Genomic DNA, 16940 nt, shown 5'->3' on the forward strand with positions numbered 1-16940 from the left:
TTACTTTGATATTTTGATAGACTCATTTTGGAACCGATTTTGTGACGCCCCAAATTTTTGGAGCATCAAGGGAAATTAAATAAACAAAATGACTTAATAAACTAAAAAGTTGACATCTTAATAGGACATTCCAACTCTCGTACATAACCAAATGTTCAAATAATATTAAATAAAAACTTAAATTTATCCAAATACAACATCAAATGAAATTATAAGGTCCTTAATAGATAATTTATAAGATAATAAAGTTATTCGACTTTAGTCATGATTTCAAGTCAGCCAAGGCTCTACGTTAGCGTCAACTCTATTTCAGCTTCAATTATTTCCTCGTCAAAACCTGGCATAAAACGTCAGGGCAACAAAAATATATGCCATGAGTTTTGCAACACTGTAAGAAAACATAATCAACCTACCATTCTTTTTAAGAGAAAAATAATGAGATTGTAAATATGAGATAGCAATATAATTGTAAACATAAATTACAACCATTAAAATAATTTCAATAATTTTAACAAATTAATTAAATGACACTCGAAATCTCACCAAAGAGATTTAACTTACCAACCACTAAGTATGGCAACGGTTAATTTGAAACCCTCACTTAGTCAAATATTTAAGTGTTACCAACCGTAACAACCAGGGATGCCCATGTCCGGAGTTATATACCCAAGTAGTGGCATCCGTGGTCTGCCCCAAGGAAACGGTCTGCCAGGGGTACGTAACCTCCCTGTGTGCCGTCGGCACATCCACCCTTATTCCAAAACCGAATACCGAAAAGGGTTCAAATAAGTCCCGTGCCATCTTAGAGTTTCGCAACACAATTTACGTGAGAATTCTCAAAACTAGGGCTCACCCTGAACAACCGGTATTGACTGTCAACCCTTAATTTCGTAGAATTTTTAAAACCAAGACTCACCCTGAACAACTGGTATTAACCGTCAATTGTTAACTTTGTGTATGCCGTTAATCATTTCAGTTAATTTTGATATTAATCACAAATAATTCTAATTTTTAATCACAAATAATGTTATACCAACTCATTAAAATTTTCAACATAAAATATTGCACATGTCACACAATAATAAATAAATGTACAGAATTTAAATAAACAATTTATTTAAACCATGGTATGAAATAATAATTTAGATACAAAGAAAATAAACCATAGTCACACACATGCATGGATTTTTAATTTACAAAATTAGGCTACTGCAATATATATTAAATAAACCACAATACACCCGTACATGGATTACTAATTTACAATATTTGATGAATTAGACCAACACAATAACTAATTTTTATCCAAATAAATAATTGAAGTGATGATCTTAACCTATCTAGAAATTTTCAGGTTATACCTTAGGTAATAAAAATTATAAATAAATAATTTATACAGTTCTAAAATTCGTGAAAATGTACAGAATATTCAATAAATATGTTTGGGTCATTTTTCAGAAATAATTTTCCAAAAATAAGTTATAAATAATTCTGTAAAATTCTCAAAAATTTTATGACATAGATTTATCACATTTTCTTAAATTAATTTCATACTTAAATTCTAATCTAAAAATTTATTATGAAACTAGACTACTCAAATTTTATATTTTAGTTAGAAATTACCAGATTTGGCTTAACATAGAATTTTTTATAAATTTTCAAACATATAGTAAAATCTGTCTTACAGTTTTAGATTTAATTAAAATTTTGTATAAATTCGTACAAAGCTCAATAATTGTTGCAAAAATTCCTAGATGAACTAAACATCATTCTCAACAACTTTGTAGAGGAAATCATCTCAAAATTTTGAGCATAAAATTGTCTAAAAATTCGTACAAGTTTCTGGTAGATTGAAGAGTTATATAATCAAACCAAATAAAATCTTTAATCATCTCTTTAATGGCACAAACTACACATGAAAGTCTAATTCCAAGATTATATCATGATTTTAAGGCTACTAATAAAAAAAATAACCTTCAAATATTTAACATACAAATCACAAATTTACATACAATTATAAACAAAATTTTATCTAAATTTTTAGCTATTTTAACATATGAACACAAATCTAAAAATTTAACAATTAAAAAGAATGAGAGGGTTATGAGAGTTTTCTTACTATGTTAGGTTGCTAACGATTTATCGTCCGAATTTGATTTATGATTCTAATCATAAGATATGACCGTCCTGGCTCCATGATCGTCTTGCTGAAATTTCACATCAATCGGACGCGATCTCACCGTTGATCTTCCATTGGATTCTATTAGAATTTTTAGTTGTTGATCATCATCTTAGACTCAGAATTTGCAAGATCTAACCCCAAAAATGGATTCTACACGTCGAAAAACCTAAGGGTGGTCATCCCCAAAGTCATAGGACCACTCGATTAACCTAAATGTACTAGGATGCACAGTAACACCATGAGCCAAGAAACGCTAGATAAAATTTAGTTCATCTTCTCCCACAACCGCAGCATGCACGACAGAAAGACCCAGAAATTTATTTTCAATGTCATCAGTTCAAATACTTGTATCTTCTTCATCGTAATTCCGTTTTATCTTATTTTTTGTCATTGGATTCACTTTACGGCCTAGTTTTTGGTTCACTACTCACACGCCTCGTTCCGTCTCTTTTTACATGTCATCGGATCTCCAAAATTTGACGAAAAATAAGATTATTTTCCTACCGTCTCGGACATTTTTTTATTTGAACCATCTTTCGGACTCCATAACTTTCTTAATTCTTAACAATTTTACTTCATTCTTTCGTCAATCTCTTCAACTTACTCCGTACTTCATCTTACATAACCTATTTTTCTCACTTCTTTCCGGAATGAATGGTTTTGGCATGCCGAAAGTAAGCCGAAAACCAACTTTTGAAATTCAAAATAAACTTCTCTAACTTTGTTTCTTTCTCCTCCATCTTCCTTCTTCTTCTCTTTCTTCACCTACAACACTTTGTGAATGGTGGTTCTAGATGATAATGGAAATAGGTGATGGTGGTGGTGGCGATCCGACGGTGTGCTGGTGGTGGAGAAGGTCGTGGGTTGGTGATAGTGTGGATTAAGGCCGTGGCTATGGAGGTCGGGGAAGGAGGAAAAACATAGATAAAGAAGGAGAAAGAGAGTTTTGAGAATGAGAGGTGGAGGGGGAGAGAGAGATGAAACAGATAGAAAGAGAGCTATGCAACAATTGGAAGAGAAGCAAAATGAGGAAGAGTAAAAGAAAATAAAAGAAAATGAAAAGAAATAAAAAAGAAGAAGAAGAAGAAGAAATTGAACACCTGGCCAGCATGTTCACCATGTTGTCTTTTGATACATAAGATGATTACACGTTGAAGGTGGAAAGCGAGAAAACCTGGGGAGCAAACCCATGGTTTTTGATATAAAATATTAGGTTTTAGTGTAATTTGATTACAAAAAATATAGAGAAAAATATAATAAAAATATCATACGGTTCAGAAATTAATATTGAGTAATAATATAAAGTCAAAAATATTTTATTTTATTTTATTTTGAATAAATTTTCAGTATAAAAATATACAGACTATTAAATTCAAAATATTGTGAATAATTATTTAAGAAAATTAAAAATATACATATTATTTTTATTATATAAAAATACAGAGTTTCATAGATTTTGGTGATCCAAGCCGTTCATCTTTTTGGACTTATTGAGTAGAATATTCATGTAAAAAATCAAGATGATTAGATATCAGTAACTATATGTTTGAATCATAATTGCTTTACAAAAATAGACAACAAATATAATTTCAAGAATAGCTATCAATATTTTGTAATGCAAATTTGATTCAAACACATAACTATTGATATCTGATCATCTTGATTTTTTGCATGAATATTTACTCAATGAGTCCTATAAAGGAAACGGTTCGAATCACTGAAATTAGTCCCAAAATCGACCTACCAAGCCCAAATGCTCTCCCAAGTTGATCTCAACTTGAGCGAAGCCAAGCCTTCAAAAAATAATCACATTGTTTAGTTTTAGAAAATTGAACCCACTTTCAGAAAATTGAATTTTTTTTTTTTGTTTTTAGTCAAAAATTTTACAGTAATGATACAGAGCCCGAATATAGGGGCTCGAATTTGGCTTGAAATTAGGGGGAAGAAAAAGGAGGATGAGGAGAAGAAGAAGGAGAAGAAGAAAGAGACTGGAGCGGCCAACAAAATCGGGCAGAGGTGGAGGTGGAGGTGGAGGCGGAGGCGGCGGTTGGCGGAGGCAGAGGTGGAGGCGAGGCCGACGAGGGACGAGCTGCGAGATCGGCCTACGAGCTGAGACGCCGACGAGCTGCGACGACGACGACCTACGTTCTCGCTCTCGCCTCTGTGTTCTCTCTCTCGCCTCTGTTCAATTCAACGAAGAAGAAGAAAGAAAAGGAAGAAAAGGAAGAAAAAAAAAAATCAAAACCCAAAACGACATCGTTTTGGGTTTTGAGCCAAATTCGAGCCCCTAATTTCGGGCCCTCAAACATTATTTAAAATTTTAATAATTTAAGATTTTATTTATTTATTTTTTAGATGCACCTAACCTAAATATATTTAAAAAATTTAATACTTATGAAAAAAAAATCATCAAATACAAAAAAATATTAAATATATATAAAAATTCAGTATATTTTCATATTTATTGAATTTTTTAAATATTTTACTTTTTACGTTTATCTAAGTTATGTACATTTAGAAAGTAAACAATTTACTTAAGATATTAAAAAAAATTACCAAAAACCAAAAAACAAGAAAAATAAAAATTTTAATTTTTAAAAAAATAATTAAAATCAAACTATATGTATTAACTATAACAAAGCGGAGCAATTTTAAAAACGACAATGCTAGGTAGCTCAAAATTTTGTGGCTCAAATGGCTCAAGTCTGTCAAAACGACGTCGTTTTGACAGATTTTGAGTGTAAAACGACATCGTTTTGACAGATTTGAGCCATTTGAGCCACAAAATTTTGAGCTACCAAACATTTTCCTTTTAAAAAGGTATTATAAATTTTAAAGTTTAATTGTCTCTTCCTCTAATGGGAGGCGGGGGTGCTTTGGGACTCGTGTTAGTATTAACGTATAGAATTGTCTTTTCCTCTAATGGTTTGTCTAGACTTGTAATGTGAATTCAGAACTGCTAGGGACCCCCAGCTGGGGGCACCCCCAGCACCCCCAGCTCATTTTCATTGGCCAGTTTCCTTTTTTTTTTTTTTTTCTTTCCTTCCAATCACCCAGTGCCACGTGGCACTGGGGGTCACTGGGGGTGGGTTTTGTTGGGGGTCTGCCGCATTTTTCAATGTGAACAGAACTGTTAGGGACCCCCAGCTGGGGGCACCCCCAGCACCCCCAGCTCATTTTCATTGGCCAGTTTCCTTTTTTTTTTTTTTCTTTCCTTCCAATCACCCAGTGCCACGTGGCACTGGGGGTCACTGGGGGTGGGTTTTGTTGGGGGTCTGCCGCATTTTTCAATGTGAACAGAACTGCTAGGGACCCCCAGCTGGGGGCACCCCCAGCACCCCCAGCTCATTTTCATTGGCCAGTTTCCTTTCTTTTTTTTTTTTTCTTTCCTTCCAATCACCCAGTGCCACGTGGCACTGGGGGTCACTGGGGGTGGGTTTTGTTGGGGGTCTGCCGCATTTTTCAATGTGAACAGAACTGCTAGGGACCCCCAGCTGGGGGCACCCCCAGCACCCCCAGCTCATTTTCATTTTCATGTGGCGGTCATAAAAGCTGTTTCCTCCAAGCCTTGTTGTTCGAGTTTGGATCGTCAATTGATTGAAGTGTTTAAAGGGCCAAATATATCAGAAATTTCGACACCAAAAATTAATAGCATCCATCAATAAAATCAAAACTCTTTTACCAAACTTTGGATTTTAGACTATTTGGCTTAGCAACCTCAGCTAGCTACGATGTACACGTTTTCTTTCAACATTTGAGCTCATCGTATACAGTTTTCTACCGAACAGTCGTGGATCATAGGTATTCTTGGAGTAATGTATGCATATATATTATCAAAAATGTTTTGATGTATGTAGAGTTCATCTGATGTGATATTTTGACCTTATTCTGTTTGTTTTTTTTTTTTTACTTTCCATCTCACTAGAGCTCATGTATCATTGTTGATATATTATTTAATTAATTTTATTTTTTAAAAATAAAAAGATGTATTTTAATTGAAATATATATGTACGTAAATTTATCTTTAGAATATAGTGGCTAAATATTAAGCTATTGTGCCAAATTAATCATAAAATTATTAATGATTAATTTTATAATGCACATATATTTATTTATTTAATATATAAGTTGTTGGGTAGACTCGAGGTCTCGTTTCACAACGTGACATTTTAATTTAAAAGTCAAAAAATCATTTAAAAAGTCAAAAATCTAGCAAATTATATAAAAAGTAAAAGATTATATTTTTTCTTAATTTTTTGCTCATCTTTTCATAAAAAATTAAAAAGTTATCTTAAATATAATAATTTTTTTATCTCATATTTTAACCAAAAAAATTAAAAATTACTAAATTAACCTATTTCCGAACCTGGCAATATTTTAAGATTGGACTTGGAACAAATTTGTAGACTGAAATCAAGTGGGTCCATAGACTTTAGTACCAGAATTTATTATTATTATTATTATTATTACTATTATTATTATTATTATTATTATTTTTTAACTTAGGGGTTGTTTGGCGTATCCTAAATAAGTGTATTTTTTGTCTTTTTGAACTAAAAATTTGAAGAAGAAAATATGGATGTTTGGATTAACTTTTTGACTTTTTATGAAAAAATATGTAATAAAAATTGACCCAGTGTTTGTCCATCCGCAAAGATCGGGCATCTATTTACAAAGAGAAGGTTTGTTTTTTGTATGCACAATATGGTTTTATTAGATTAATATTAACCGTTAGAACCATTAAAACAGTTGGTTATTTCATTGATTAACTCTCCCTAACCAAACCCAAATGAGTAAACTAAAGTGAGATTTACGTGTAAGTCTTAGGCATAGTTTGGGAAGTTGATTTTGGTAGGTTAGGGGTTAAAATAGTCACAAAAAATAAAATAGGCTATTTTAGCCACAAAAAATAAAACATCAAATCCAACCCATAATCATTATACTCTTCTCTCACCAAAAAAATCAAAAAATTCAAAAAGTCCTTCCCAAATCAGGCTTTTTAGTCCCAGGTTAAAATAGCCAAAAAATTAAAAAGCCAAAAAGTCAACCCACTTCCCAAACAGAGGCTTAATAGATAGATTTCTTATTCAGTAAGTTATGTGATAATTAATGACATTTTTTATCAAACAATATTAAAAAAATGTCAGTAATTGTTAATTTTCACTGCTGATTTGAAAATTTTGTCACAAAAAAATATCACTAATTATAAGTTTTAGTCATAGTTTAAAAAATTTGTTACATAAAAGTGTCACTAATTGTAAATTTTAATGACAATTTATAAAAACTGTGACAAGAAAAAAGTCACTAATTATCAATTTTTGCAAACATATATAAAAAATTATTACAAAAAATTATTTTTAACGACGATTTAACTAAGACTTATTTTTAACAGTGCTTTATAAAAATTGAGTCAAACTATTATAGTCTATTAATAATTTATCCTAAATTGTAAATGGGTATTGTGGGGGCCATCACCATGACGATTGAAAATGCCTTGGCACATTCCCTGGCACTAATTGTGACGGGCTATTTGGAATTTACTTGTTTAGGATTTTTTTTTTATTTTACGAAAAGATATTTAAAAAAATAAAAAAATAATATAATTTTAATAAGTGCACTTATTTAATGAGATAGTGAAAGAATATTTGCATTTTTATAGTTGTATAAATGTCTTGTGTGAATTGTGCAATTTTTTCTTGTATTTGGTACAATTCCTTCTTCTGGGTTAGAATTGTACCCAAAAAAATTAGGTAAATTACACTGACACCCTCTAAGATTGTATCCAATTACATCTCACCCTTTGACATTATGAAAATTACATTTTCATCCCTATGGTTAATAATCTTATTTTCACAAACTCTTATACTTATAAAAAAGGCAACAACTCTTGACAGAAAAATAGAAGAAATTACATTAAAAAGAAAAAGTAAAGCAGGAAAAAAAAACAGAAAGTAAAGCAAAACAAGAAAAGAAATAGTGCATGAGTTTAATATTTTCATTCTGTCTGAATAATTACAATAACAAGAGAGTTAGTGTAATTTTTCAAAAGTTATGTATTAAACTCAAATTCCAAAAGAGTAAGTGTAATTTATCTTATCTTTCATCTATGGTGCAATCATTTTTTTCACTATCTCAGTAATTTCCAACAAAAAAAAAAAAAAAAGAAAAAAAGAAAAAAAAGAAAACAAGATCATACGGTGGGAAATCATCAGTCCACTTTATTGACGCACAAGTCAAGGTCAAGTCATAATTTTTTATAATTGCAAGCGAAACTTTAATACTTGTTCTAGGTTCCACACAACTTTTTCATATAAATGTTGGACTTAAAAAAAAAAATAAGATTCATAAAAATATAAGACTCACCTTATATAAGATAATTGTGTCTAATTTTGTTATCGATTTATTATTTTTTAGACTTTTCAAAGTTTAAATTGAAAACATTTATCGTATAGGCCAAGTTTGGTAACTTGTAAAAAAGTCAAAAAGTTATTCAAAAATTTAAAAAGTTATCACTATTCATCAAAAGTCAAAAATTATAGCTGCACAACTCTAAATCTTAATTTTCCTCTATGTACTAATTTATATAATTTTTTAATACACATTTTTTCATAAAAGTCAAAAAGTTAACCCAAACATTCATATTTTTTTCCTCAATTTTTTAGTTCAAAAAGACAAAAAGTACACTTATTTATGACACTCCAAACAACCCCTAAAAATATTTGTATTTTTATAGTAGTATTAATGTCCTGTGTAAATGGTGCAAGCTCTTCTTATATTTGGTACATTTCTTTTTTGTGTGTTAGAGCTATATCAAAAAAAAAAAAAATCGTCTATAGTATAATTATTTTTCACTATTTCACTAACTTGTAATTTTCAAAAAAAAAAAAAAAAAAAAAAGAAAAGAAAAGAAAACAAGATCGTATGGTGAGAATCAGTCTACTTTATTGACGCACAAGTCAAGGTCAAGCCAGACGCCAAAGTCAACACGCTTGTTAGAAACTTGCATGCTAAGCTTCAACCATTGTTCTACTTACATAATTAATTACATAATTTTTAATAATTGCAAGCTAAACTTTAATACCTGTTCTATTTTTACAGAGTTCGACACAATTTTTTCATATAAATGTGGGATTAACAAAAAAATAAGATTTACAAAAATATTAGACTCACCTTATATAAGATGATTGTGTCTAATTTTATTACCAATTTTTTTTTTTTTTTTAACTTTTTCAAACTTTAATTTGAAAACATTTGTCGTATAGTAGGAATGTTGATTTTTCCACACTTTTTCCATTGTACAACTATAAATACATGTGTCTCTCACCTTAATTTCATCCCACATACACACACTCTTCCATCCACACATTCCTCTTCCAAAATGGTATCCCTCAATATCAAAAACAGCTTACTGACAATCATTCTGGCCGGAATTCTCGCCGATATGGTACCAAAAATCGTATTGGGTCAGAACTGCGGCTGTGCTGCAGGACTATGTTGCAGCCAGTTCGGGTACTGTGGCACTGGCGACGCCTACTGTGGTGCAGGGTGCCAATCAGGCCCTTGTACTGGCTCTGGCTCTGGCTCCAATGGTGCCTCGGTCCCTGATATAGTCACACAGGCATTTTTCGATGGCATAATCAATCAAGCTCCTGCTGGATGTGTAGGGAAAAGCTTCTTCACCCGCTCTGCATTTCTTAATGCCCTCGGCTCCTACCCTTCGTTTGGCACCACTGGAACTACTGACGATTCTAAGCGCGAAATTGCTGCTTTCTTCGCACATGCCACGCATGAGACTGGATGTAAGATTTCAACTTCACTTTCCTCCAATCCACACGTAAATTGCTAAAATCTGCACAAATTTGAAAATTTTTATGCATGTACATGTATATAGCGGTTCCGATAGGTAGCTCGAATTTGGAGAATCGAATTTGGCTCGAATTCGGAGAAGAAGAAGAAAAGAAGAAGAAGAAGGAGGAAGAAGAAGAAGAGAAGGTGGAAGGAGGAGGGCTGGAGGGGGCATAATTACAGGGGAGGAGGAGGCGGAGGCAGGGCCGGAGGCCACGGCGGTGGTGCTGCGACGATCGCTGGTGCTGCGACGATCGGCGGCGGTGAGGCGACGGCGGTAGTGCTGCGACGATCTCCTCTCCTCCTTTCTCTTTCTCCCTCTCTCCTCCTCTCTCTTCTCCTCTCTTCTTCCTCTGCTCTTCTCTTGTGTTCAACAAAGAAGAAGAAGAAAAGAAAGAAGGAAAAGGCAGAGAAAGAAAAGGTAGAAAAAAAAAAAAAAATCGAAACCCAAAACGACGTCGTTTGGGTTTCGAGCCGAATTCGGGCCACCAAATTCGAGCTACGAGTCATTTTCTTGTACATAAATACTAGAAAAATTTGCACAATTTAGCAAATGTGAAAGGAGTTCTAACGGTCTAGTCAATATAATGCTTTCTTTAAAATGACAAAGAGGAGGAATTGATCGTCAACATGATCTATCGTTTTATTTTATTCCTGTTATTCAATGATCGGGGATTTTGTGCTTATGGATGTATTTAGTTGGCACCCTTCCCGATTCAGGAACTTGTTCTGGGGCTTTTCATCCAAGCCTTCATCGTATAGTTGTAAATAAATATAACACAATCAAAACAAATTCTATTTTACCAACATATATCTTACACACAACTTTCTGATTTGGCAGTTTTTTGCAATATTGAAGAGATAGATGGTGCCTCTAAGAACTACTGTGATCCATCAAATACTCAGTACCCATGTGCACCAAACAAGAATTACTATGGCAGAGGTCCTCTTCAACTGTCATGGAACTACAACTATGGGCCTGCTGGGCAAAACATTGGGTTCGATGGACTAAACAATCCGGAAACTGTGGCAACAGATTCAGTGGTGTCGTTCAAGACTGCCTTGTGGTTTTGGACGAACAACGTTCACAATGTCATAAATTCTGGATTCGGTGCAACAATCAGAGCCATCAACAGTGGCGAGTGCAATGGTAATAACCCAAATGCAGTCAATGCTCGTGTTAAGTACTACACTGACTATTGCAACCAACTTGGGGTTGCGCCTGGTGATAATCTCCAATGCTAGGACACTAAAAAAATTTAGCCGACATGGAAGCTAGCTCCTCTTCAGTACCTTGTAATAAATTCGACATACATGGAAGAAAATAAATATTACTATTATTGTTTTTAACGGTGTGTTTGGTTGAGGGATTTGAGGAAGGATTTGGAAAGGGAAAGGAAAAAGTTAGGTAAAATGTGAATAAAATATATCTATATTTTACCTAATTTTACACACTTTTTCCTTTTCTCTTTTCAAATCCCTTCCTAAATTCTTCAACTAAACACAGCATAAGTTTTGCAGTAATACCACTGCAATGAATAAAATAGCTATGTACATGTTTGGTCATGATATGGGGGGAATTACTAGTAAAGATTCAAATGTATTGTTGAGTTGCTGCTAAATAATCTTGGTTTCTTCAACAATTAATTGATAAATTTTGCTTTCATATCGTTGTTCAAAATATATATTTTTTGGCAAAAAAAAAAAAAATAATAATAATAAAATAAATTTGTTAGTATCAGTCATTTTATCCGCAGAGAAGGAATATATTTTGATAGTAATAATAAAAATTACAATCAATATAAAAGAGAGTATAAAGAAGATCCGGACAGGAGCAAAAAAAAAAAAAAAAAAAAAAGATTGCAGAAAAACCAGTAGGCCAGTAGTTAACAAGGTGCCAACTACTAAACCCCCCAACAGAGAGAACTACAAAAAACACCTTGTTCTGAAACTCATGCTCCATTTGTGTCGGCAGAAAACACTTTCTGGAAAATGTTTTCCACATTTTCTGATGTTTGATACAATGTAAAACAAAAGCCAATAGAAAACTTGTCAGTAAAAAAACTTGAACACGAAATGAATAGAGATTTTTCCGAATACAAGAAATAATGGACTTGTTATGATCAAAGTCATACAGAGAGATGCTCTGCATTCAAATAAAGCAATTTGACAGAGAAAACCCCATTGCAATCTCATTTGCAGGGACGGAACTAGAATCTTATGTTCAGGGGGCGAGATGTTGCATGACTAATTGAAAAAAAAAAAATTATTGCCACATTAAACAGTTAGAAAATTCTGTATAAATTCTACATTCGTAATTTTTTTTCTTTATATTATTTGGTTAACTCATTAAAATCATTTTATTATTATTATTATTATTATGTGTACATTGGAGACTACAGTCTAAAAAAAAAAAAAAAAAAAAAAATTACTTGTGACAAGAGTAAAACCCTTAACCTCTTAAAATAATCAAATTAGTCCTAATGTCATTTTTGGTTCATTAGAATAAGAGTGAAATGAAATGAGATTACTCCTTCGTTAACCTCCATTTGAAATGACAAGTCATTTATAATGGTAAATGATAATTTTATTTGTCATGTATTTTGTATTATTATTTTTAATAAATCAAATGTACAAATGAACATTCTAATAATCATTCCATTATACCTTTAATTCATTAAATCAAAAAACTACCCAATTATAAATAAAATGTCTATAAAATGTCAAGATATAATATGGGCCTTGATTTCAACTGTGTAGTAGTTTAGGGGCTAATATATCTATCAAATGGTAAGCATATTATCAACTATCAAGTATCATACACCCAATTGTTTCTCATGACTGGGTGGGGGGTGGGGGGGGGGGGGGGGGGGGGCACGGCCCCTCACGGTCTTGTTGTAGTTCCGTCACTACTCATTTGCATCTTAAGGCTGTATTTGAGAGCAAGGATCCTCTAGAGTGATTTTTCCCTAAAGTTTCCTAGAGTGCTCCATTGTGTGGTTGAGATTTATTGGCAAGTCACATCAATTTTTCTGATGTGACTTGCCAGTAAATCTCAACCACACAATGGAGCACTCTAGGAAACTTTAAGGAAATTTCACTCTAGAGGATCCTTGGTGTGTATTTGATACATAGATTTCGGGAGAGATTTGGAAAGGAAAAGGAAAAAAATAAATGAAATGTAAATAAAATATAACTCCGTTTCACCTATATTTCACACACATTTTCTCTTTCCCATGCAAAATGCTCCTTCGACGTGTATCAAACAAATCTCTGACATAGCCCACGGGCGTTAGTCTAAAGAGTTGATAGCACTTAGTACAAGTTGAACTTAAAATCTGGATGGAGCACAACCCCAAGCCCAAGTTGTACCTTGGGAAGTGGGGGCGGTGGCATTCGATCCCCCTTTCCCTTCTCATTTCCTATCTGTCTACGTAGGTGATTTGTTTTTTCTTAGATCTGGTCTTTTACTCTCCAATCTGAGGCTTTCTATCATTCAGGCTTTCACGGCCTCCATGGGTTGTAGATTTGAAGTCGACACTAGAGTTGCTTGTCAGTCCTACGCTATGGATCGCGTGAATCTACTTTTTTGATTTGTGTGTGTGTGTGTGTGTTTATTATATCTTGTTTTCTTGTTTTTTCACTCCTTTGTGGAAGCTTTTCTTCCTCCTCCATAGAGATTTTGGTTTGTCTTTGTTGTTGTTGGCTGCAATATGTTGCGAGTATGGTTATTGGTTAGTGGCCGCAGTATGTTGTGGTTATGGTTGCTAGTTGGTGGTCGCAGTGTGTTGCGGGCTATGGTTGTTGGGTGTCAAGTGTTCATGTTTGGAATACAGAACCTTGGCTGTAATCCTTATAGAATAGGAATAATCACTCTTGATGTATGTATTTCTATCTATCAATAAAATCTAACATTGGCCAAAAAAAATAAAAAAATAGAGAGACTTGTGAAGCATTAATGTGTTGTGTGGCGGTCGTAAAACGCTGTTTCCACCAAGCCTTCTTGTTCAAATTTGGTTTGTCAATTGATTGAAGTGTTAAAAGGGTCAAATATATCAGAAATTTCGACACTAAAAATTAATCAGCTTGTTTGTTTTCATACTTAGGATTTATTTTATATAAAATTAAATTTTTTTATTTTTCGTATTTTGTTATTTTTATTGAGCTTCTTAAATTTTTTAAATATTTTTTTTTAATTTTTAGATACACCTAATATAAATATACTTAAAAAGTATAATATTTATAAAAAAAAAAATCTATAAAAAATTCACTAAATACCAAAAATAAAAAATAAAAAATTTGAAAATTCAATATATTTTTCGTATTCTTGTGTATTTATTATTTTTTAAAATATTTTTATAAATATTTTACTTTTCAAATACATCTAAGTAAGGTGCATCTAAAAAAGTAAAAAAAATAAAATTTGCTTAAAATTTTAAAAATATTCACTAAAAATAAAAAATACGAAAAATAAAAAATTTAATTTTTAAAATATTAAATTCAAAAAATTAAAATCAAATACAATGAATAGCATCCATCAATAAAATGAAAAATCATGTTACTAACTTTGGATTTTAGGTTCAATCTAAAAAAAATTTGGATTTGACTATTTGGCTGAGCCGCCTCAGCTAGCTCCAATGTACACGTTTTCTTTCAACATTTGAGCTCATCATGTACAGTTTTCTACTGAACTGTCGGGGATCATATGTATTCTTGGATATTAGTATGCATATATATTTACTTAATTTTATTTTTAAAAAATAAAAAGATGTACTTCAATTGAAATATATATTTACCTAAATTTATATTTAGAATAGGGAATTTTTTTTTAAGGTCCTTAGTACGATTTTAGAGTATAAAGGACACTTAATATTTTTATAATATTTAAGGTCCCTTAACATCGATCCAGAGAAAATTCCATCTAAAGAATTTATCTGCACAAAGCACAGAGAAAATTCCAAATTTCTTTGAACACATCACAGAGAAAATTTCAAATTTTTCTGTGATTCCAAATTTCTCTGAACACATCACAGAGAAAATTCAAATTTTTTTTGGACACATCACGGAGAAATTTTACATGTCACCCACACCAAATTTCTCTAGACAAAAAGTCTCTCTTTGGCATTTCATCAAACACCTTCTTTACTAAATCCATGTTCCCAGTATTAATTGTCCTTTATATAATATGCTATTCATTCTGATATTATATAAGCTATTCATTCTGATGCACTAATTGATCAGAGAGTTTTTATGGGCAACGATCACCTGTTTTAAATTCTAATTTGGTAGAGAGCCGTTCCAGGAACTTCACAACGCTTTCTCTTTTATTTCCTTTTTGCTTTATTCTCATTGTTCTCATCAAATGGAAGAAGCAATAAGAAGGCTAAACGGTCATTGAGAGAGAGAGAGAGAGAGTGTGTGTGTGTTTAGAGTGTGTTTGAGAGAGAGAAATGAGATTTGATTTGCAACACTCATATTTCTCTGTGATATATGAGTGTGGAGTTGAGGCATAAAATAATATTGTAAATCTCTTTCATTATTAAAAACGGGAGAGGGACCTTAGACTAAATTTTTCAATTTAAATATGATAAAAATTTTGAAAAGTAAGAATTAAATATGATTTTTTTCCTCATAAAATTTGACGAAAAGAAAATTTTAAATAAGATATGATTTTTTATTTTTAAAAAATTGATAAAAATTCAATAAAATAATTAAAATAATTCATATAAAATCAAACGTTTTACTTACTGATTAATGCTAGGGATACCAAATTTTTTACTAAACAAATAACCAATTGTATCACATGGGTGTTGACCCATATGAGACATTTAATTATTTGTTTAGTACAAAATTTGGGACCTATAGCATTTTCTTTACTTAAAGGCAAATGCTAACAAGTGCCCCATAGGTATTGTTTAATGTTGGAAAGTGTGTAAAAAGTGTCTTGAAAATATATAAAAATATTAAAAACTGTATTGATTTTAATAAAAGTGTATTGTGTTTTGCAAATATTTTGTCTTTTAGTTGTGCCCTAGAGCCACTTATTAGCAAGACCCTTATTTAAATTTAGAATTAATTATCTAAAAATCCTATTTACAAATGTTATGGTAACTTAGGTCCTATCTAAAATTTTTTGAACCAATAAGTCATATTTAGTAAAACTGAGAATATTATCGATTTTTCTCAATTTTTAAAACTAAGAACATTATTAATTTTGCAAAGTAATGTTCCATATAATTGTTTCACTACCTGATGGGAAAAAAAAGAGTATGAGATTAATATTTTTACCCTTCTACTTATTGATTTGATTCAACTATTCAATAAAACAAAGAACATCATCGGGTTTTTTTTTTTAGTTTCAAAACTGAAAACATTACAATTTTTTCATTTTTTAAGGTTTTTTTTTTTATTTTTTATTTTTTAATTTTGCACATCAATGTTCCATCGTCATGTCCTTTTATAGAAACAAAATTCAATTTTTTCAAAAAACACATAATTTTTTTTAATTTTTTTCAATTTGAAAGTTGATATTTTAAAGTTTTGAAAATCAAAATAATGTCAAATCATCATGTTCCTTTAAAGATAATTATAAATGATGAACAATTATTATTTGAAGGGCAATTCCGACTATTAAAAATTTAATGAGACTTGAAGGTCTAAAAAATCTTAGTTAGAATTTAATGGAGTATAAGTTCATAAATTAGGACTTGTATGTAAATGTCTCTTAAATTTAAGGGTCCAGCTCCTCTCCAGTTTGGAAACAGACTGGATGGTGCTTTTGGGCCTGATTTTGGGCCCATCTTGATGATTCAAACCGTTCAAATGTGTCAAACTCGTTAAGTACATTATTTTTACAAAAAATCACATTAATCGGATATCGATTGACACTTGATCAACTTGCATTTGTGTTTGT

General features: G+C 31.7%; 1 protein-coding gene across 1 annotated transcript; it reads left to right on the forward strand.

The window, feature by feature from the left end:
- The first annotated feature begins 9459 nt into the window (after positions 1 to 9459).
- Positions 9460 to 11693, forward strand: LOC114308267 (endochitinase EP3-like). Its single transcript, XM_082874956.1, has 2 exons — positions 9460 to 9981; positions 10869 to 11693. Exons 1-2 carry the CDS (start codon positions 9561 to 9563, stop codon positions 11270 to 11272), a joined length of 825 nt encoding a protein of 274 aa, XP_082731082.1. The 5' UTR covers positions 9460 to 9560; the 3' UTR covers positions 11273 to 11693.
- The last annotated feature ends 5247 nt before the right edge of the window (positions 11694 to 16940 follow it).

The sequence above is a fragment of the Camellia sinensis genome, chromosome 6, assembly GCF_055761805.1.
Source record: "Camellia sinensis isolate YWXY chromosome 6, ASM5576180v1, whole genome shotgun sequence".
NCBI classification, from domain to species: Eukaryota; Viridiplantae; Streptophyta; class Magnoliopsida; order Ericales; family Theaceae; genus Camellia; species Camellia sinensis.

What these genes read in the sequence shown, in the direction of transcription:
- LOC114308267 (XM_082874956.1), top strand. Translation starts at nt 9,561, where the DNA reads ATGGTATCCCTCAATATCAAAAACAGCTTACTGACAATCATTCTGGCC. An exon ending in TGCCACGCATGAGACTGGAT is followed by an intron (nt 9,982 to 10,868) that starts GTAAGATTTCAA and finishes CTGATTTGGCAG; the next exon opens with TTTTTTGCAATATTGAAGAG.